The 22,358-nt window shown below is 43.6% G+C and overlaps 1 protein-coding gene across 1 annotated transcript in view; it reads left to right on the forward strand.

The window, feature by feature from the left end:
• The window catches only part of LOC138489132 (contactin-associated protein-like 5), a 1,196,734-nt gene that overhangs the window by 974,372 nt on the left and 200,004 nt on the right, over positions 1–22,358 (forward strand). Inside the window, exons 15-16 of the mRNA XM_069616767.1 lie at positions 15,195–15,322; positions 15,446–15,616. Of these exons, the coding sequence (XP_069472868.1) occupies positions 15,195–15,322; positions 15,446–15,616 (299 nt within the window). The remainder of the gene's footprint in view (positions 1–15,194; positions 15,323–15,445; positions 15,617–22,358) is intronic.

A 22,358-nucleotide genomic window follows, 5' to 3' on the forward strand; every position in this document is an offset into this window, starting at 1 on the left:
TCTAAGTTCAAAACTATGACATTTAACAGTTTCAAACTATGTGACACTCAGCAGTAGGTCACTCATTTATTTTAAACATTTATATTTTAGCGTCTTTCAGTGCAATTTAACTTAGGCTGCTGACATCCACAGCTCAGCCAGTTCCATTATGAACATTATTTTAGGTTCTTTCTCTTTCCAGATTTGGTATGCACACAAGAATACATTCTGCCAAATGTCTGCTGGTGTTCAGTGAGATTTTTGAATATCTTGCAATGTTTAAAATAGGCATTTTTAGCTTGCATTTCAGAGAAACAAAGGTGATTTGAAAGCGCTTTTTTTTAGCCACCGGCACTGCTGTTTTTCCTTTGGCACACATTTCACTCATGGCACTCCTGGCCCCTCATGCTCACACTGGTGGGTGGCAGGTCAGGCGACCATTTTGTTGTGCGCAAAGACTGCGCGGTTCTCCAGGATTCTGGCGCAAATGTGGGCTTTTCTGCCCTCTTGGATTTCCTAAGCCCACAGCACCAAGTGTTGCAGCATAATAGTCCAAACGTGGGTCATGACACCCAACAACATCCCGATCAAACCTGTGTGGTTGTATTCAATTAGACCTCTCTTCTGGACAGCCTGTGTGATAACATAACAACAGTCTGGAGACTCGACTCAGCACAGGCTGTAATACTGTAATATTGACATTTCTTTAGCACTCATTACTCAATACAAACTGAATAAGCAGATATAGCTTGTATACACAATGTTGCTGGCACCCAGTCGAATGATCATTGTTTTTATTAACTTCATGAGTATGCATTACTTTGCTATTTCACCTCTAAAGTCTATAATCCCCACATTGTCCCTTGTCTTAGCTGGCTACTCAATCTTATTTGGACACTTGCTCCTTCCCTCCTCCTTCATACATGCCATCCCTATTCTGAAAAACATTACCTTGACCCAAGGCCCTGAGCTTCCATCCGGGGCTACAACCAAAAGACCGGGGGCTATACCCCCTCGGCCCCACCTGTAAAGACTGGAGGGGGGTGTCTGTACTCCTGCTCTCTATATGGCAGAGGAGAGGCCTAGCTTCTCAGGAGATGATGCAGGCTGGTTCTTAAGTACAGTGTGGTCCCCAACCCCCCACAAAGGAATGTCCACACACTGTATTAGTTAAAACACAGTCTTTATATAATTAAGGTTATGTACACAATCACAATAACTCACTTTTTGCTCAGTGAATCTACAAAGGCAAATATATACAGTTCTAAGTGGTACCACAATTATTATTAGATTCCTTTAAAGTGTATCAACTGTACTCTGATTAAATGTCACACAGATCAATTAATAGAGGTAACCAACAATAGACATAGGAGGAAAGGAGTTGGTTAGAACAATTGGCAGAATACTGGCCCCGTTACCTAGACACAGTTCAGTGTGGAGATCCCCCCACATGGGCAACCTGTAAATCAAGATATCATACAAGCCCAGTCCATATATTGTTCACAAGAGTCTTATTTCCTTCTAAAATAGTTCTACCACACCAAATTAGCTGGAATAGCAGAGTTTGTCGTCGGTCGTCGACGGATCCTTCTTGAGGGGCTCCCTTTAAGGCAGGAGCCACGGATCGTCGAGATCCCACGAGGAAAAGGGTTGAACGATGATGGTGAGGTGGCAGCTTCGTTCCTAGCGGTGCTCGTTGACAAGGGAGCGTTGGCGTCCTGCAAGGAAGAGACGTGCGGGGCACCTCGGTGATGATAGTTCCGGAACGCAAATAGTTTGAAGAACTGTGGCCCTGCAAGGGCGTCAACTCGTTAGCGCCCCTGTGGTCTTTAGGTGGCGCGAAACCCACCGGCAGATGCACCTCGGCTCATCGGCGACCTCGGCTTTCTCCGGCAGGACTAAGCGGTCGATGGTGCAGGCAAGAGCGTCCTTGGATCAAATATTGCTTAGGCAAAGGGAGCACGGTGGTTCCGGTCGGCGACGGTGGTCGTCAACGGTGATGGACAACAGTGTCCGGGCACTTCTCCTTGTGTTTCCGCGTCAGTCCCCGTCTCCAGTCGGCAGCCTGTTGTAGGTTTGTCTAACAGGGAGTGCTGGCAAAGATGAGCAGTGCACGATAGTCCCTCATAGCTCGGGAACCAGGTCCTCTCTGGGTCAGTCCTTGGAGACACAGCAGCCTTGAAATTGTTGAAGTAGAGCAGCAGCAAGACTTCTCTTCCAGCATGGTTTCAAGGTTAAGCTTCAGTTTCAACTCCAGTTTCTCTTCAGCTTCTGAACACACACAAATGCTAGCAGTGAGAGGTCCCCAGATATACTAGTTGATCTCCTATTCATTCTGCTGGGTCACACTCAGGCAACCAATCGGTCATAAGGGCATTTATGCAGGCAGGCAGCCAATCAGGTGAATAGTGCATTCAGGCCATTCACTTCTCTCCAGACACTCACAACAAGTTATGTGTATTGGGACAATTAGCCAACCATTCAACACTCCACACTGCATTCATACCAGTTTCGGGCAGGATTGTCTCAGTCATTGTGTCAAACGCCAGAATCTAGACATCCACAACAAGAAGTGCATATTCGTCACACACTCCATTCACCAAGGTCCCACCCACAGGGTGTACCCACAACGTTCAGTCACTGGAAAGGCTCCAGCCAGTCTGGGCTGTACTTCACAACAACACCATATATGCAACTTCCACCCAACAGCCAGTCAGGGGGAAGGGACGGAGTCAGGGCTTCCCAGGACTTTGGGAAAACAAAGTAACAGATGATAGAAAGCAAGAGGCCACAGGTGCCATCTTGTTTCCTCTCAGGAATCAACTGATTCCAATGCAAGGGCTTGGGTATCCCAAAATGGAGGATACTCAGAGCACCTGTCAAATTCAGCATGGAGCTGCCACCAACCCATACCCTGCTCTGTGGGCTGCACACAGGTGCCCAAAAACATACACTAGGGGCACAGGGCTGTACACCCACCCATGGGTGCCATAAGGGTATCCCATGGTCTGTACACCAAACCAAAAGAGAGCTGCACCACCAGGAGTCCCACATGAACTCATGCACAGAAAACACAACAGAAAACACGATAAAAAACAGTAAAGGACAAGGATACGGAAGCCCTGTCCCACCGATGCATTTCCAGCATCACACCCCCGTAGCAACACCCCTGCTTTGCATTGTACACAATTTAAACAAAGGAGGTACCCACGCTAGTGACAAGCCTAATTTCTGTCAGTTATTTTAGTTGAATCTCCATATTAGTACAAGGATTATGCTTTCAAAGAAAGTCACAGGAACAAAAACCAAAGAAAAAAATCCTAAGAGTACAAACAATATATTTATTATTCACAACACATATTGTTATTCAAATTACTTCTTACATGAGTTAAGGAAAAATGTCAAAAGAAGAAAAAGACATAAAACATAACATTCATGATATATACATAAGTACACCAAGAGTGGTATACTCATCAATGAGCAGTTTGGATACTTTTCAATGGACTTAATTTGATGAAAATATCCTCCCAGGAAATGAATTGTTCCTGTGGACTAGGTAATACCAGGGTGTATAAAAAATTACCCTGGTAGGTAGAAATGAAATCATTCAGTCAACTTGGTTTATATGGTTATCTGCTATATGGTTATCTGCCAAAGTGTATGAGAGATCAAAAACTTGTTCCATGGATACTTCCAAATGAGAAGGGAACAAAACACATGGATAACACGTTTCGGCGTGCCAAAACAGGCATCAATAGTTGGAGCCTTCCTCAGGGCAGGAATTATGTGGTATGGTAGTTTCTCCCTAAAGGGGGCAGTGAAGAGTGGGACATAGTTGATAAAAAAGATACTCAAAGGACATATTCAGTGGGGTATTAAAATCTGTTGACCACTGTCACACAGACACGGATCACTCACCCTGAATGAGCAGGGGGAATCCGTGAAGCTACTATCCCGGTGTATTAGGGTTCTTACAGTTCATCTGGGTTCAGCCAGATGCGGTGTACCTGGGCCGAAATTCCAGCTTGCTGTGCAGGGAGTCCAGCAATTGTGGGGGCCAGCACAAGAGGGAGCAGGCCTCAGGTCTGGGTGGAAAAATCACGGGGTTGGCTGATGCACACAACCCTAAAAACAAGCATCAGTAAGTAGTGTGTTAATATATAGTTGTGTACAAACCAGGCGTCAGGTGCCCGGTGAGTTTGGGCTCAGAAGTAGCCAAAGTCGGTAGAAAAAGAGATTAGTAAGAAAAGTGGGATAAGACTGGGAGTCAACAGACACAGAGTCCAAGATGGATCCAAGCACCGCAAGCAAAAGGCAGAAGAAGATTGGATGCTAGTGGGGATAAAGAATGGCGTGTGTGACGGACACCAGTAGCGGGAATGCAAATGAAAGGGGTGCATAAGATGGCGGAGGAGTTACCTGTATACACAGTACCAGACGGTACTGGGATGAAAGAGGCTTGAATGGAGCTGGGGCATTCCAGAGTGGACTGAAAGGTCGGACCAAATCCGGCAGCACAGATGATGCTGTAGAGAAAGCACATGGTCGCCCGAAGAGAGGGATTACAAAAGAGGACGATGTATACATATTTGTTGTGGTGGAAAAAACCACCTACAGAGAAACAACACAAAGCACATGGTCGCCTAAAATGAAAAATGCAAAAAGGAGGACATGTGCACATATGTATGGTGGAGAAACCACCAACATCAAGGCAGCACCAGAGCGTGCCAAGAGGGTGGGGGCCGCCCATAGGTTGTTGGTCCGCTTACCTGTGCTTTCTCAGGACGGCGATCGTGCTGCAGAACAGCTTAATGGAGCTGGAGCGTGCGGCAGAGAGAATGTTGCTGCGTCATGTTTAGATGAGTGCCGCAAAGATAACCCTCGCACGGCGAGCAGCAGAGGGTAATGAAAGCCAGCTTGCACAGCACAGGAAGGTTGTCATGGCAACCCACTCCCAGGCAAGCTCCGCAGGGGTGTGTCTGGTGCCAAACTCGCAGCGCTAGCCAGAGTGGAGCATGTCAGGGGCGAGAGAGCCAAAGGCGCGAGAGGCGGGGCACCTGCCTCTAAAAGTAAACAAAGGCTGAGTAAATGCACAGGCCGTGCTGGTGCTGGGGAAACCAGCAGAGCAACGTTGTATGGAACACATTGACGGGACACCAGTCCCCACAATAAGGGTAGTGGCAGGTCCCGGAGCGACGTTGTATGGAAAAGATCCATGGGGCACCCAAACCCTCAATAAGGGTAGTGGCAAGTCCCAAAACGGGGGCACAGAACTGATGAAAGGCCAAGGAGGTAAGGTCACGGGGAGGTGGTCATGGCCACCAAGACTCAGACAAAAGAAACAGGGAGATGCAAGGCACACAAATCACATTAGTGCTGGAGGCAGGTCGAAGGGCAGAGAGGGAAGGCCTAAATGGAGAAAAAAAAAACGGCTGTGCTGATGCAGAGATAAGCAGCAGGGCAGGGTGCCAGTGGGGCATTGGAAAGGCTAAAAGGTGACAAAAATCTGCCATGCAGGTCAGGTGGAAGATGAAGGCTAGGCTAGTGGACAGGGGGCAAAGTTGGAAAAATTGCATCTGCCAGCTGAACGGGGGCTCAGGGGGGGTCATAGTGGAGGTATGAATTCCTCATTGAGGCTGTTACAAAAAGAATGACGCTGGTGTATCCATCGGGCTTCTCTTAATAGAAGACTCGCAAGGGCATTTTATGAGTGGACGACTATGTCTACAATCCACCAAATGATGTCGTCAACAGAATGGTGAAATTCTACATAGTGGCTTACAAGTGGTGCACTGATGATCTTACACCGAATTCTGGAACGATGTTCACAGATTCTGATGTGGGCTGCGCGCATCGTCTGGCACACGTATCTGAGGCCACAAGGGCACTCAATAACATACACCACTTGTTTGCTTTTGCAGTTCGTAAGATTACGAAGGGTCCAAGGTCTTCCATTAACCACAAATTCCTTTGTCTTTCTTGTTAATTTGCAGGCTGTGCAATTACCACAAGCAAAATGGCCCACAGTACTCCTCAGATTCCATAGTCCCACTCTAGGTACTGGTTTAACAAATCTTGAATGAACAAAGTGGTCCCTTAAATTCTTGCAATTTTTGTACACAAATATGGGAACTGGCTCATCCTGGAGGCACAGACGAGTCAGGGGCCAGTATTTTGAAATGAATTTGCATATTTTTTGAGAGTGGGTCCCGTGTGTGATGACACAGGTGGTCCTGGTGCGAGAATCCGGAGTTTTAGGGCCTCCCTGTTGTAGAATCTGGCACGTTTTTTAGATTTGGAAATGATATGGCATGGGTAGCCTCTCTGGGTCAATCTGCTGGCTAGGTCTTGTGCATGTTGGTAAAAATCGTCAATGTCGGTACAGTTATGCCTAATTCTAAGAAACTGGCCAAACGGGAGGTTCTCTCTAAGATGTCTCGGGTGGTCGCTGGAAAAATGGAGAAGAGTATTTGTATCACTTGGCTTGCGGAAGAGGTAACATTTTGTTCTTCCTTCTTAATGTTTTATTTCCAAATCCAGGAAGTTACCCATGATTTCGCTGGATTCCATTGTGAATTGAATATCGGTATTAACATTATTCAACCAGACTAAGAAATTGTCAAGAGTGTCTTTAGAGCCCTCCCAAATGAAGAGGATATCACCGATATACCTCTTCCATTGGTGTATCTGACTTTTGAATGGGTTGTTTTCAGCAAAAAATGTTGTCTCCTCAAACTCTGGCATGTAGAGGACAGCTAGACTTGGCGCAAAAGTCGCACCCATAGCTATCCCTTTTGTCTGGAGATAGAACTGACCATCAAAGTCGAAGTAATTTTTGCTAAGGCCCAGCGATAGTAACTCAACAATGAAAGGAACGGGAACTCTGCTCTGTAGGTCATATTTAATAAGTTGTCTCATCATACATTCAATGGCCTCACCCTGCGGTATGCTAGTATACAGGGATTTAATGTCCATCGTTACTAGCAAATGTAATTTCGGGTCCAAGAGTAGGTCTTCAAAAGTTTGAATGGTATGGGTAGTGTCACGTAGATATGTGGGGGTCAGGACACTGATGGGTTTCAGGAAGAAATCTATGAATTTACAAACTGGTTCAAGGATCGAACCACATCCAGGCACGATCGGCCTGGTGGATTAACACTATTATTGTGAATCTTGGGGAGGGCATAGATGATAGGTACCCTCCCTTGGTTATTGGTTAAGAATTCGAATTCCTTTTGGGAAATCCAGTCTCTCTCCCTGGCATAGTTGGTGATCTCAGTAATCTCATTAAAGATGTTTTTAGTCGGGTCTTGTCTGATTTTCATGTAGCTTATGCCATCGGCTAGGAGGTCGTTAACCATAAGTAGATACCTGGTTGATGTCATCAGGACGATGCCACCACCTTTGTCTGCTGGTTTAATAACCAATGAGCGATTTTTGATAGTTCAATAATGGTTTGGTTTTCGTCTCTTGAGAGGTTGTGATGATAGTTGCATTTTTCTTTTTTAAGGGAATGTAGATCTTTAAGAACACATTTCTTAAAGATGATAATTTCAGGGGGTACCTGATGGTCCTGGGGACAGAAAGACGAGGGTACATGTAGCCCTGAATTGGGGTCCACATCCTCATAGTCATGATCCTCAAAAAAGGCTTGTAATCACACAGTGCGGAAACATTTCTGCACCTCCATTTCGGTGATGAACCAATCAGTTTGATGTGTGGGGGAATACGAAAGGCCTTTCGAGATGGCTGATGTTTGTATTTTGGAGAGGGTAAATTTGGCCAGATTAAAAATGGGTATAGGTTGTTCATCTACCTGGTGGCCTCCTGCGGCCTTGAGGTTGCTTATCATTGGTGGAAATTGATTGTAGCACAGGGGTCATGGGTCCCAAATACCTTCAACTCTCCCTCCATAAATACCTTCCCACTCAAGCTCTTTGCTCCTCCACCTCAAACTCCCTTGGGGTCAGTCGCTTCTCCAAGCAACGATTTGGGGGTAGATCTCTTTCCACGACAGAGGCATCCCTCTGGAACAGCCTCCCTGCCACTCTGAAACTTGAGGAGAACCATCTCCGGTTCCAGAAGCACCTCAAGACCTTCCTCTTTGCTTCTGCCTTCGCTTCTGATCTGTCTGCTTCGGCACCTGGCTACCCTCTGATTTCAGGCCAAGGTCCCTGGCCACCCAGCCACCCACCCGCACTGCCTCCTGGCAACCTTTGCACTTGGGTCTGTATCTGTAACACTACAGTCCGCTTACCTGCAATTATCAGACACCCCTTGTAAGTGTGTTAAACCTCACACTTGCCACACTGCTGGCTGAACTACCAGTTGTTGTTGTTTGTATCCCTTGCTCAGCACTTTCCACCTCTCCCTTGCACTTTCCCCCTCCTTCTCCCCTGCACTTGTGCGTTCTCAATGCCACCGGGACTAGTAGGATCGTTGTTTTGTCCTCCCTTGCTCCCCTCCCTTGTCTCGTCACGCTCTGAAACATGTGTATGAGCAGGATACAAATAAAATATCATATAATTTCATATCTTATTCTTCTCTTTGATTCTCTCCATTCTACCATCTTAGCCCATCCATCAGCTATCCAATCATGGATGGTTTCCAAGATTTTACACCTATACCCCTCTTACCATCCTAGTCTATTTTTCACTTCTACCATCCTTATGTTTGCATCCTCTTAATTGGCTCCACACCCAAGCTTGGGGGCTGTTGTTACTTTCTCCCATTTTCTCACCAATTCTCCACTACTTTTTCCCACATCTGTCATTTCCACTTTTTCAACATTCAATGTATGTATCTCTTTCTGTCTTCTCATGACTTTAAACACCTTATCACCTTGTCTACCTTTTCTCAACTAGACTATTGCCATGCCCTCTTACTTGGACTTCCTGCTTAACATCTTATCACTCTTTGATCAATCTTGCTCTCCAAGATCGTCTTCTGTTCTCTAAACCCACCCATTCTTTAATGTACCCCTCTTCTTTCTATATCCTTTTTCCCATTTGATTCCGGCCTCGTTGACACTTTCTCTATATTTCATTCAAATGTATCCATGGTCTTCCCCCTACCTATCTTTCAGATCTTGTCTCCCTCTATGTTCAAATCTGTTCCCTCCACTCTCAATACCTACATCTCCTCTTCGACCCGAATCCTCAATGTGGCCCTTTCAGATTACGTTCCTTCTCCTTTCTTGCACCAAACCACAGACATTCCCTCCCTTAAACCTGTGTTCCCAACATTCTCTTCATATCTTCTATACCAGACTCAAACCTGACCTTCTGTCCTCCCTCTCTGATCTACAATCTTTTTCTATTTTCGGCACACATTGTATCCCCATCATTGCATTTAGTTGCTTTAACGAATTGTCAAACCCCTATAAAGCACTTTTCTGAATTGATTTATAAATACCAACAGGAACAACAAAACATACCAAATGCAGGATTGAGGGTGCTCTGTTGGTGCCCAGAGAAAGTGGCAGAATAGATTGTTCATGATGAATGCTGCCCAAGACAATAAACAGGTGCTTATAAAACAAGCTAATGCAGAGTATATGAAGTAGAAGGCTCACACAACAGTTAATGACCACTCAAAACATTTTTGTGAACTAAAAACATATTGTTGGGGGAAGCAGAACAATAATAATGTGCACAGTGAGCAGCCATTTTAGAGGTATTAGGTCAAAAAACCTTTTTTTAAAGTGAAAACAAAGAACAATTTAGAAAAACTGTTCTGTGACTGCACAGAGCTTTCTTTATAAATTGAACTGTAAGGCCCTGTCATGCACTTAAGTGCATGCAGAGGCTGACACGCACGCCAGGACCCAGAAATGGCCACGAGGGAGAACGGGTAAGCTCTTTTGTGCATGTGTGTTTGGATGTGTTTTGGGTGTTCGTGTGTGTGTGCGTTTTTGTTTGTGTAATGGTGGGGGGTCTTGGGAGGGGAGGGAGGTGGTTGGGGTTGATGGATTGGGATTTGGGGGATGAAACCCACATTACTTTTTAGCAAATGGGGCAAGAGAAGGTTGGGGAGAAGAAATGTCCTTTTTTCAATTTTTGTAGACGACCTGCAAAAATCAAAACAAGGACAGAAAGATTTTAGGTGCTATGTTTGCTGACACTATCTCAGAAGCATCTTACTGAATTATCAGAGCTGATGTGCTGAGGATTACAAAGTGTGCTATATCAAATTGCCACATACAGTAGGAGCAAAGAGAAGAGGTGGGTAATGAATGAGAGGCACTGAGTAATATAGCTGTCTTCCATGTTGAGATCAGACAAGCAAAACTCCCTGCCAAATCGGAAGTATGCTGACAGTGAAGGGGACAACTAGAAGCACTTTCAGTGATTTAGGTTTTGTAGCACTGTCAGAAGCCACCATGCACACCTATCAGGGGAGCTAGGGTAGTTGTTGGAAAGCCTTTCAAAAGGGCATTGCCACCATCCAGGTGGGAGAGGACCATAGTTTGGACAGCAAATCTGAAGTCGTTTTCTTAGATAAAGGGCTTGATTTTTCACATGAGAGAATGTTGGTACCAAGCCATTTGTGTCTTCCTTCCTACGTCCTGTTTGAAGGTGATGTGTCTATCGATGTCAAACCAGAGGGACTTTGCACCGTGGCCAACTGGGGTGTGAAGCCCTGAAGGTGCATAGCAGAGAGCCATGTCTGGATGTCCAGGTGTTCGGTGTTGCTGACCAGCAGTAGGAATTCAGTCTTGGAGGGGTTGAGGTTCAGGTAATCACTGAACATACACACCTTGATCTATGAGAGGTAGGCCTTGATCCTGCGGATGTCCTTGATGGAGTTTATCTTGAAGCAGAGCTGTGTGTCATCTGCGTTTTGGTGGATGTGGATGTTATATGGGGCAAGGAGGGTTCCATGCAGTCCCATGTAAAGATTGAAGATCACAGGGGAGAGGATGAGCTCTTGTGGGACTCCACAGGAGATGGGTAGAGTTGGTGATCTGGAGGAATCCATTTGTACAAACTGCTGGTGATTTGCAATGTACAATGTGAACCAGCTGAGGATGATCTTGCTGATCCCCATGCAGTGATGTAGATTGTCAGTGAGTGTCTGGTGTTTTACTTTGTCATATGCTACTGAGAGGAGCAGCAATAGACACCAACATTTAAAGATGTGTGCAACCTCCAACCTCCCTGTTAACAGCCTCATCCTCAGAAAACCATCTTCCTGGAGCACTGAATGTCCATTATTGTGCTCTTAAAAGATACAAGGTGTGGGTGCGGGTCAGTCACATACCATGGTCTTGGTATGCCAATGATCCCACCCCATTCGCACCACCCTTGCACAGTAGGTAGGCAGGAATGGACACAGTGTAGCCGCATCTGCAAAAGAGTGTATCAACTCTGCTGCTTGGCTTACAAGCCTTACAGTCTCCAGCAGATGCATGGGTGCAGACCAAACACCGTAGTAGTCAGGAGGTGTCCTGAGGGAGGAGAGGTCTGAAGTGGGGAGTTGAGGACTGCATGTTTTTCCCCTTTTAAAGAATGTATATATCAAATGGCTGGGAACGATTTAATTAAACCCCCTCATTTTCCACTAGTCAATGTGAACCATTTATTATTATTTTTTTTAATATTTGTTTGTTTATTTGTTAGTTGTATTGATTTGTAAAGCACACCAAATCCGTGGGTATCTGGGGGCATTGCATAGGCTGAAATAGTTACATTTACATACATTAATAAATTACAAGTATAATATAACAATATGGAAGTAGCATGTTACAAGGATAGGGTACAGAGGAGTAGAATAACACTAGTTAGAGGCATAGTATAGCATTATCTCATATAACATAAGGTGCAAGCAGGAATCAGGTACAGTACAGAGGTCAAAGTTGTGTACGATATGATGGAATGCCAATGTTGTTTGTAGCTAGCCACGTTTTAGTTTTTTTTCCCAAAGCTTAGGAAGGTCTGGTCTGTACAGAGTTGCAAGGGGAAGGCATTCCAGTATTGGGCGGCTTGGACAGGGAAGCTATTCCCACCTGCCCTTTTCAAGTTGAACTGTAATGAAACAGGATTGGGCAGCCCTTGCAGGGCGAGATGAGGATTTTCTGATAATGTTTTCTCGAAGGTACTGTGGGGCAGCATTGTTTAGACATTTATGGTGATGGAAACTAGTTTGAATTGAATCCTATCCTTAATGGAGAGCCATTTGGTTTCTCTTCTGGCCTCTGAGATGTGTTCTCTACTTGGAATGCTTAGTGCAGTTCTGAGAGCACTGTTTTGTAATATTTGAAGTTTTTTAGTGATCTGTTTGCAGGCTCCTGCATAGAGGGCATTGCAATAGTCGAGTTTCGACAATATTAAGGCTCTCGCTAGTGTGATTCAACTCTTGGTAGATATGTAGCATTTGCCGGCATGAATTAGCATGCAAGTGTATGATGTTGCAGATGCCATGGCGTTGACTTGCTTACCCATGTTCAGAGTTGAATCCAAGTAGAAACCTAGTGTTTTGGTTTCTTTAGCGACTTTAATGACATTGCCATCAATATAGAATGATGTGTATTGAGCATCAAGTTTATTGAGGTGGTCTGGTGCACCTAAGATTAGGATTTCTGTCTTGTCGTCATTCAGGCATAGGACATGGGTGGCCATCCATGCCAGAATGACTAGGTATATTTTGCTGAAAAGGGCCAGATCTGAGTCGTAGTCTCCAGAGAGGGTTAAGAGTATCTGGTTATCATCTGCATAGTTAGTGTAGATGATACCCAGATGATCCAGGTTATCAAATAAAGGCTTTGTAAATATATTGTACATGGTTGGTGAAACGCACAAGCCCTGGGGGACGCCACATGTAATCGGTGATGGATCAGCAGCTGCCGACGGAGAGAAGACTTTCATTGACCTGTTATTGAGAAAGGATTGAATCCAGTCAGAGGCTTCTTGGGAGAAATTAGCAGCAGAGGACACATGCTTACAGAGGATTTTGTGGTCCACCAAATTGAAGGCGGCTGACAAGTCTAATAGGAGGAGCAAGACACATTGCCTGTTGTCCTTGAGTAAGTCAATTTTCATTTTCAAGTTGATCATTGCGTTTTCATTTCCATGAAATGGTCTGAAACCTGATCTTCTTAGTCTTAGGAGATTATTCGTCTCAAGATATCGCTGGATCTAGAAGTATGCAGCTTTATCTAAAATTTTAAGGAGGCATGGGACCGTTGTAATGGGCCTCTAGTTGGTTGGAATGGTTGGGTCCAGTGACGCTTTCTTTAGCAAAGGTAGAACACAGGCGTCCTTTAAGTTAGTTGGGACTTTGCAGGTGTGAAATGAGGCATTTATTAATTTAGTAATAAATGGGGCCAAGTCTCGAGCGGCTTCTTTAATTATTTGGGCTGGGCATATATCGCCTTGGCATCTTGAAGGCTTGAGCGATGCAATGAACTTTTCAACCTCAGCAATATAACGCACGCAATATCGTACCTGAGTTTGGCTTCTAAGTGCAGATCTGGGATTCAAACCTCTGTTGCTCTGCATAGTTTTGCTTCCAAAACCCGCGTGTTCCCCCTTTGCAATGCCTAGAATAGGCAAACATTACCAATGTCAAAACTCATGCCTACAATTGTTCATAATTAAAATAGACAAACAGATATGCTGGGTAATGTCAGATTACTAGTGTTTGTAGATGTTAAATAGGCACGATTTGCTATGTGTAAATGATTACTGTTATTTTGTTTTAGGTTTTACATTCTTGCTTCTGTAATCCTTGTTTTCACCCTGGACATAAATAGTGTTCACAATGCTGCTGTCAATTCCCACATATATCTGCACTGTTGACTGCTGTTTGTACACTTTACTATGTGTATTGTACTACGTTTGCCTAAATAACACTCAGTTGTAAGTTAAGTATGTAAATGCACGTAGTTAACAGATTAAGGGTTCTTTGTAAACGGGTTAAGTATGTGTTGGTTATTTGCCAACATGTACATTTTCCATGCAAGGCATGGTGCTGCGAAGTACTCTGGCAGTTTTATTTTTACATGCACACGTGTGTTTTAGTGTGTGTGTAAGGTTACACACAAACATAACTGTAGAAATATACGAAATGTACACTTGTGTGTATACAGGCTTTTTAAAAAAAAATCTACACGTTTAAGTTACAACCTTTTCCAGGCATACGCTGAGTGGTTAGTGCTGGGCCAAGATGTTCAGTAATTTGCTTAATCACACAAGTATGGTTGTTTTTTGTTCCTGCAATGGAATCATATTTTTTCAGGCTTTAAACCCAGAATGTTGTCTGTCATCCATGGTTAAAACATATGGGCCCTCATTACGATACTGGCACTAAACCATGGCGCTATTAGCACCATGGTTGGTGCCGGTATCGTAACAAGTCCGCCAATGTTCAATGGGGAATTACCACCCCATTCCAAGGTTGGCGGGCGGTAATTCCCCATTGAACATTGGCCCTTCCCTGTTCCCATTTTTGCCCCATAGGGCTCAATGGGAATGGGGAAGGCGCTAAGTACGGTACCGCAAATTGCGGTGTCTACTCCAAAATGCTGCTCAGTTGTATTGATCGCACCCCAGCTATGTCGTGCCCTGGCACAAGTGGATCACTGATTCCAAGGGGGCACATTCTTTGGATTTTCATCCTAAACAGCAATGACCACATGCGATCACAGCCCAAATAAAGGCATAGTTCCTACTAATAACGCTGCACAAGTTCAGTGTTCTATCTACGTGATGTTGCTTCTTTCCTCTACTTGCTGGCAATACCAGGTGACCAGTTCTAAATAGTTTTGAGTGAATCCAGTTGAGGAATGAGAGTTTGTGCATTTTGCACCTTTACACCTAATAAAAAAAAAAAAAATTGAACTTAATTTAGCAGAAAAATCAAGACCCCAGTATGCGCCAATCGAAACTTTTCATAATGCAAACAACATATCCTGGGGTGGGGTTATCTCCAATGCAAATCCCGTGCAAGCATATCTGAAGTTGTACTCATTTGGCATGCCGTGGAGCAATAAACTCATGGCACTGGGTGGCATCGAAACATGTACCGGCCACATATTAGTATCAAAGGAGTCATTCCCCAGTTGCACGTAGCAATGCCTGCATCATGTACTGCATCCATGGAAACTCGGCACAATTCTTCTGCAGGGCTATTACTCGGTTGGTTATTTGTGTGACCAGAAATCAATGCTATCGATATATGCACATCACACGAGGTATCAATCCTTTCTTTTGCAGGACCAATGACACAGGCCTTCTGAACTTCAAAGACCATTTGCCGGTATCCCAGATCATCATCACGGACACAAACAGATCCAACTCCGAGGCTCTCTGGAGAATTGGCCCCTTGCGTTGCTATGGTGACAGTAAGTAGAGTGGCCTCCTTTTCTCACGCTTTGCCTTCTGGGTCATGGTTGCTCATTTGCGTCCTCTTTTCATTGTCACACTGTGCCAGAGCTGCTGAGAAAGAATGACTTCTGATTTTGCAGGAAGCTTCTGGAACGCGGCCTCCTTTCAAGTCGAGGCGGCCTACCTGCACTTCCCAACCTTTCCTGCTGAGGGCAGCGCCGACATTTCCTTCTTTTTCAAAACTACGGCTCCGACTGGTGTGTTCCTGGAAAACCTTGGCGCGACTGATTTCGTACGCGTGGGCCTAAACTGTAAGTGACAGTTTAAAGTGTTCTCTTTTATGAAAGTGTTATAAAATTGAATTATGCGTATGAATGTTTCTGCTTCCTCTATGAATATGCATTTTTATCTAAATTTCTGAATATTGCGAGAGGGTGAAGGCAAATGTTGTGCTCTTTAATCGCATGTCTGTCATGAGTAGACTTGCATAGGTGACAGGCCCTCAACAGATATCAAACTGTCATGTTAAACAATCAATCAAATACTTGAATTCTCGATATTATCCCTATAAGCATAAAACATTGTACAAATCAATCTTATACCGCAAAACAATACAATTACATCAGACAATAAAAGTCCAGTACAAATATTAAAATACCTAACATCTTCACATGCTGGTTATGATATGATATGGCATTTATAACGCACCTATACATAAGTGTTTCAAGGCACGATGAGGCAAGGGAGGGGAACAGAGGGAAGACAGACAGCGATCCTACTAGTACAAGTGACATTGAGATTGCGCAAGTGCAGGGGAGGGGGAAGGGGAAAAGTGCAGGGGGAAAGGGGAGGGGTTAGTGCAGTACATAGGATAACAGTGAAATAAAGACCATAAATAAATGTGCGGCCAGCTGCTGGCGAGTGCAAGGGTACAACAATGTTCAAGTAGGTATTTTAAAACCCTGCGCTAAGGTTCTAAGTCACTCCGTTCCTATCCAACCCCTGTAATTGAATTTCTGTCTGTTGGTACCATTTGATACCGGTGTCCCCTTGCTTCCCACGCCAATGTGCTTTACCTGTTTCCTCGTCCAATGTAAATAGCGCCTAGATACCTAAGAGTTCAGCATGCTGCAACAAATTTAAAAATAAATACATTAATAAATGAAACTATAGTAATCATGTTACAATAATAATAAACAGCAGAGCTATGCAGCGATATAGCAAGCGTCGATTGGCGATCTTTATTTTCACACATATCTTTTTGATGTCGGAGCATACAAGTTTTTCTGCATGCCTGACCCAGCAATGTTGAGAGGACCAAGGACCACTGCAGGTAATCCAGGTACAAATACATACTACTGGATCCAGTTGCTAGTTGTTGCAATTTAAAATGTCTGTCAACCTCACATAGAATACATTCAGTGGATTCCAGGTGAATCTTGCAACTGGCTATTGGTGTCTAATGGGATCTGTTGGGTTCAGTTGGTCTTCCTGCATAGCTACTTGATTTCCAACGCTCCGTTGATAACACCAGCCAGCACTTTGTACCAAAAATGTCTTTTAGTTTGTTTACTACCAGTTGTTGTCAATAGCATTGCCAAGGAAATGGGGCCATGTGATAGCTGCCCACTGGGCTTGCTTCTCAGCCCACCTACCTGATATGCCAATATGCAAGTGTACTCTGCATTGCCATGCAGATCTGAGCGGTGGGTGTTAGGTTGTGGGGCATTTCATCTGAGGAGGACATTGCTTAATGCCACCTGGCAATCTGAATAGCAGGATTTTACAAACACGTTCTAATCACAGTCACGATCCATTGAACAGTTCGGTGCAATACAGAACGTGGCCCGAATGGACCAATTTTTTCGAAAGACTAGATGCTGAAAATAGATCCAGAAGAAACCAAATGTAACTATCTAGGTGGAACTTCCAAAAAGAATGTCAAGGATACAAAAGTATATCAAAATTCACACAAAGATTCCAAAATCTGTATCCACAAATGTGTACAATAGGAATTTCGATGGCCGAGTGTTTGAAGAGAGTAAAGAAAACCAGTTGTAATGAAGGAAGCATTTTGAAACGTGTTTGACCAAGACATGCGCCCACGGAACAAGGAGGAGAGCAGGGACTTTAGTTCTGGCAGAGTATTACCATTATTTTCTAGGAACACTAGAGGTCACCACAAACTATTTACTGATCCTATGCTTGGTTCCTTGATGAAGGTGAATATAAAATTTTTGCAAGAAACATGGCTTGCCGTCTACGCGTATATTGATGGTCATGCTTGAGCATACCAATCATCATGACAGAGCTCGATGGGTCACCCTTTCGAGGGCTTATTGAATCTGATTAGATGTGGCTTTGGAAATGGAAGTGATAAGTTCCAATGATTCCACAAGAGGACTATTAGTGGTACATGTAAAAATATAGGAAAGTAAGAAGGAGACAAATCTCCTATTAATTAACGGGTATTTGCACAAAGGCATGTGTCGATTGGAGAATATGCTGCAAAGGGTGTCCTCATTGTTAATAAATGGCGCAACTTGGTTTTGGGGGGGTCAAGTGATACTTGCCAAATATTTGAATGCTCTGTGTTTGGAGGTTGTTAGCAAAAGTGACATCCTACCTCTTCCAATTGATAGTAATTTTAGGTGGCTGTGTGAATGGAAGTGGCTGACCTGTGTGGAGGGCTTGTGCTTTTGAATATTGAATAAAAATGGAGAAAAAAAGGACCGTTATGGTCATGCTACCCGAACCAGTGGAAAGCATACCTCAACAATTGATTGTATCCTTGTTGATGGAAGGTTGCGTAGTCAGTGTAAGACTTTAGGAATGAAACCCTCTTCATTAAGCAATCATTGTATGGTGATGACAGAAATAGAAATACAACGGTAGAGGCAATTTTAAATAGCCCGAGTCACACAACTGTGAATAGAGCGGGAAACCGCATTTCTTGCAACTTGCATTTGGTTAAATCGGTGAATAATGCTTTTAAAGAATGCTTCAGGTGGAAATGTAATACGTTTACACTTTCGTCCTTTAATCCATATGTGAAACAGCTCATATCAAGGACTCTGAGCTCTCTGTGTTTAAAATCGTTTCACGAGAAGGGACTCAACGATCATAAGCAGCCATTTGAGTTGAGAGAGACTCCAGGCGAGTGGAAGCTTGTTGTTGACCAGGAGATCATTTATGAAATATTGACTATTAGTATCTCTAGTGCTCCGGGTTCCAACACGCTTTTGAATGTGCAGTTTAGGAGTAGTCCAACTGTGTGGTCCTCTATTCTAACAATTTTACTTGAGGAAGTGGCAGAGAGTAATTTATTTCCTGAGTCCTGGCAAGTCACCAATGTCGTGCCAATATATAAAAAGGATTCTAGATCTGACCAAAAAATCTACAGGCCGATATCCATCCTTGATGGCGACAGCAACATTTTTGCAACTTTGCTATTAGGTCATCTAGAAGGATGGGCTCATGATACCAAGCAACTACAAAAATACCAGCAAGACTCAGAAAAAGTCCTGAAAATGATCTGCGGCAACAAAGCCAGAGAATTCTGGTCTCTTATAAAGTCCTCAAATCCATCGATCAAAAATTCCATCATCAACTTGATTGGGGAACAGAAATGGATCGATCACTTCCAAACCCTTTTCAAAGCCCCCCCCAAATGAAAACGTCGACTACATCGAAAAAGACCTTTCGAGTTGGTTAAACTTCGACGACTACGAAGACATTTTTGAAACCCTGAAAAAACTGAAAAACTCTAGAGCGGTCGGTCCAGACGGGATCTCTAATATGGACCTAAAAAAAAAACAACAGAATGGTCAACTCTCTTAAAAAAGATCTTCGAACGCTGTGCAAAAACGAAATCCATTCCATCTTCATGGACTAAAGCGATTATAGTCCCAATCTACAAAAAGGGGGACATGGGCGACCCTCTGAACTTCCGTCCAATCGCACTTTTGGATTGTATTGGAAACGTTTTTGGGGCACTGTTGCTGAAAAGACTCCAAGCCTGGGCTAAACTGGCACCATGCCACGACATATTCCAAACTGGTTTCAACAAAAATGTTGGCACATCGGCAAATATCCTCGCATTCAGCACCTTAAAGAGCAAAGCAATTGAAGGAAAATCCAGATGCTTCATGGCCTTCGTCGACCTTTCCCAGGCCTTTGACCTGGTAGACAGGTCCCGACTCTGGACAAAACTTGAAGGATGGAACTGCCCAAAGGAGATTCTTTTGCCACTAAAAGCACTGCACACAAACACCTCTTTGCGAGTGCGACTGACTCCCCAAGTCCAAGTCTCTGCAGTAATCCCGACGAGCAGAGGGGTAAAACAGGGTTGCCCTTTTGCCCCTGAATTATTCCTAGCATACATGGGTGACTTTGGAGAAACTGAAGATCTCACAAAAACTTTTCCACCGAAATTGGCCAAAGTACACATCAGCAGGCTCATGTACGCCGACGATCTGGTTCTGTTCGACCAGACTCAAATTGGATTGCAGAGACAATTAACAAATCTGTTTCACTACACAGAGGAAAACAACCTCCTAATTAACAAAGAAAAAACAAAAATACTAATTCTGGAATCAGCACCAACAAAAAACGACAAGTACAAGTGGTACCTGGAAAACACAGAAATCGAGAGAATAAAAGATTTCAAATACTTGGGTGTGACCTTAGACAGTTCCCGCACAGAAAGTGCAATGCAAGACCGTCTGAAACTTAAAACCAAAAAGTTAGCGGCACAAGGAAAATCCATAGACCTGAAATACGGAACATTTTCAATGATTCCGGTTGTCGAATTTTACAAAAAAAAGGTGGTGCCTTCTATTACTTACGGCGCTGAAGCCATGCCTGAGATACTGAAAAATCTCTGGCCAAAACTAGAAGGCCTCTTTTGGAAAAAGGTCCTATGCCTGCCAAACTCAACTTCAATGCCGGCAATTCGCCACGAACTTAGCCTTCTCTCATTAGCAGGCACGGTAACCATCAACTCAATATTGCTCTACCGAAAGTGCATTTGCCAGGACGCCCAGAACATCTACACAATGATAGGTGAAGAAACAAAATCCCTTTCGGTGAAAATGCTGACAAAATGGAGAGAGGAAAATGTAGCTCTTTTGGACTCAGTCGCATGCTCTGAAGACGACCTCCACTCTAATCCAGTCAGAGTGTGCGAAAAACTCAAAAACCTCGACTGGGCCAATACTCAAACCGAAGCATCAGACAACAAACTGTTAGCTCATCTGTCACAGACCCTGTGCAAAGTAAACGAACTACAGAGGTTTATTAAAAAACGTCCTAATAGACCATCCCGGAATGTCTTACTCAGGATAAGACTAAACCTAATTGAAACCAATGAGATCCGCTACATCAGAGGTATCTCAGACTCATGTGAATGCCTTTTTTTTGGAGCAGAAAAGGAAACCATACGTCATCTACTAATGACTTGCCCAGGGAACCAAAAGATAAAATCAGCCTACCTCGATCCACTCCGGGCAAATGGGCCTTTCGACATCGACGAGTGGTGGCACAGACTAATTGGAGGCGACAGAACTACATGGCAAATTGCCCTGGTGAAGATCATACAAGAAACATTGAAAATGTTAGGCTGAGGATACTCAAGATTTGAAAACCAGTTGATTAAGAGCTTTGTATAGTTCCATTCGGAACAAACGAAAAAAATAAAAAAATAAAATGGCAAACAGGTTACCGTAAATCATTGGGTACATCAGTGACTGTTTTTTTGCTAAGATATGTTCAGTCCCTTGCATGGTCGAGAATATATGATTCAATCTTGATAGTGATTATAGGCCTTACAGCTGCATACCACAGAGTAAATAGGAACTTGCTCTGGGAAAAATTACAGGGATGGGGATCCCCTCTGGTTTGTTGCGATTAATAATCGGCCGCCATGAATACTCTGTAATCCAAGTGAGTCTTAATCAGGAAGGTACAATATCCTGAAGAATTCCAACTAGAAGAGGAGTTAGACAGGGATGCATTCTGGCTCTCTGTCTTTTTAATGCTTAGATGTCAGCTATAGTAGAAATCTGCTTCCAATGTCCGTTTGCCTCCTCCAAACTGTCAAATTTAAAGGTAACGTGGCTAGGTTATGCAGATGATTTTGTGATCTTTGATTGCACAGAACATGGGCTTCATCATTTATTTAATGTTTTTGAGAATTACGTTTCTTTAAACTATTTGGTGATTAATTTGAAGAAAAAAAACGAAGATCATGCAATGAACTTTTAAGTAGAGGGGCATAGCATATTAATGGAATATTGGTTCGGAAAAATTGGAACTCAGAGATAATTGTATAGATTTAGGCTTTTCTATCTTATCAAAACCTCATAAGTCCAGAGTTAGAGATTGGCTGAATGCACGTACTGTGATGAAGTTGAATGAACTGAGTCGAGTGGCCTCGAAATTTGGCAACTTTTCTGTGATAACTATGATTCCTTTTTATGAAGGGAAAATAGTTCCCAGACTTTTATATGTCATTGAGACTCAATTCTTATGGTTACTAGGAATTGCAAAAAATTGGTGGGGCTAATTTGGAGGAGAGTGTTGTTTGTTTGTTTGTGCATTTATATAGCGCTACAAACCCTCAGGTATCTCAGCTCTGCATATTTCCCACTGTGTGTGGTGCTCATTTATCAACCTCAGAAGGATGAAAGGCTGAGTTTGGCCCTGCCTGGATTCAAACCTGCATCAGCAGGCTCTGCACGGATGTCAAATCGAGCACTCTACTCATTGTGCTCTCGGACCGGCTAGTTGTGAGTCCCAAACTCAGTTTCACTTCCAGCAATTTCGCTATGAACTGGGCCCATGCGCTTCAGAGAGTAGAGCACAATGGAGGATTTGAATGTTTTATCAGAAAATTATCTATCCATTGAAAGACTCTTTATCCTCAGATTTATATATTTTGGTGACGGAGAATAAGTTCTGTTTTTTAAGAAATGTTACTGTATTCTGCATTAATCTGTTAAATGAATTAGAAATTACTGATCATGATCTGATTTAAAAACCGGTGAAAGTTAA

This window comes from Ambystoma mexicanum, chromosome 9 (genome assembly GCF_040938575.1).
Source record: "Ambystoma mexicanum isolate Mex_15411 chromosome 9, UKY_AmexF1_1, whole genome shotgun sequence".
Classification (NCBI taxonomy): domain Eukaryota; kingdom Metazoa; phylum Chordata; class Amphibia; order Caudata; family Ambystomatidae; genus Ambystoma; species Ambystoma mexicanum.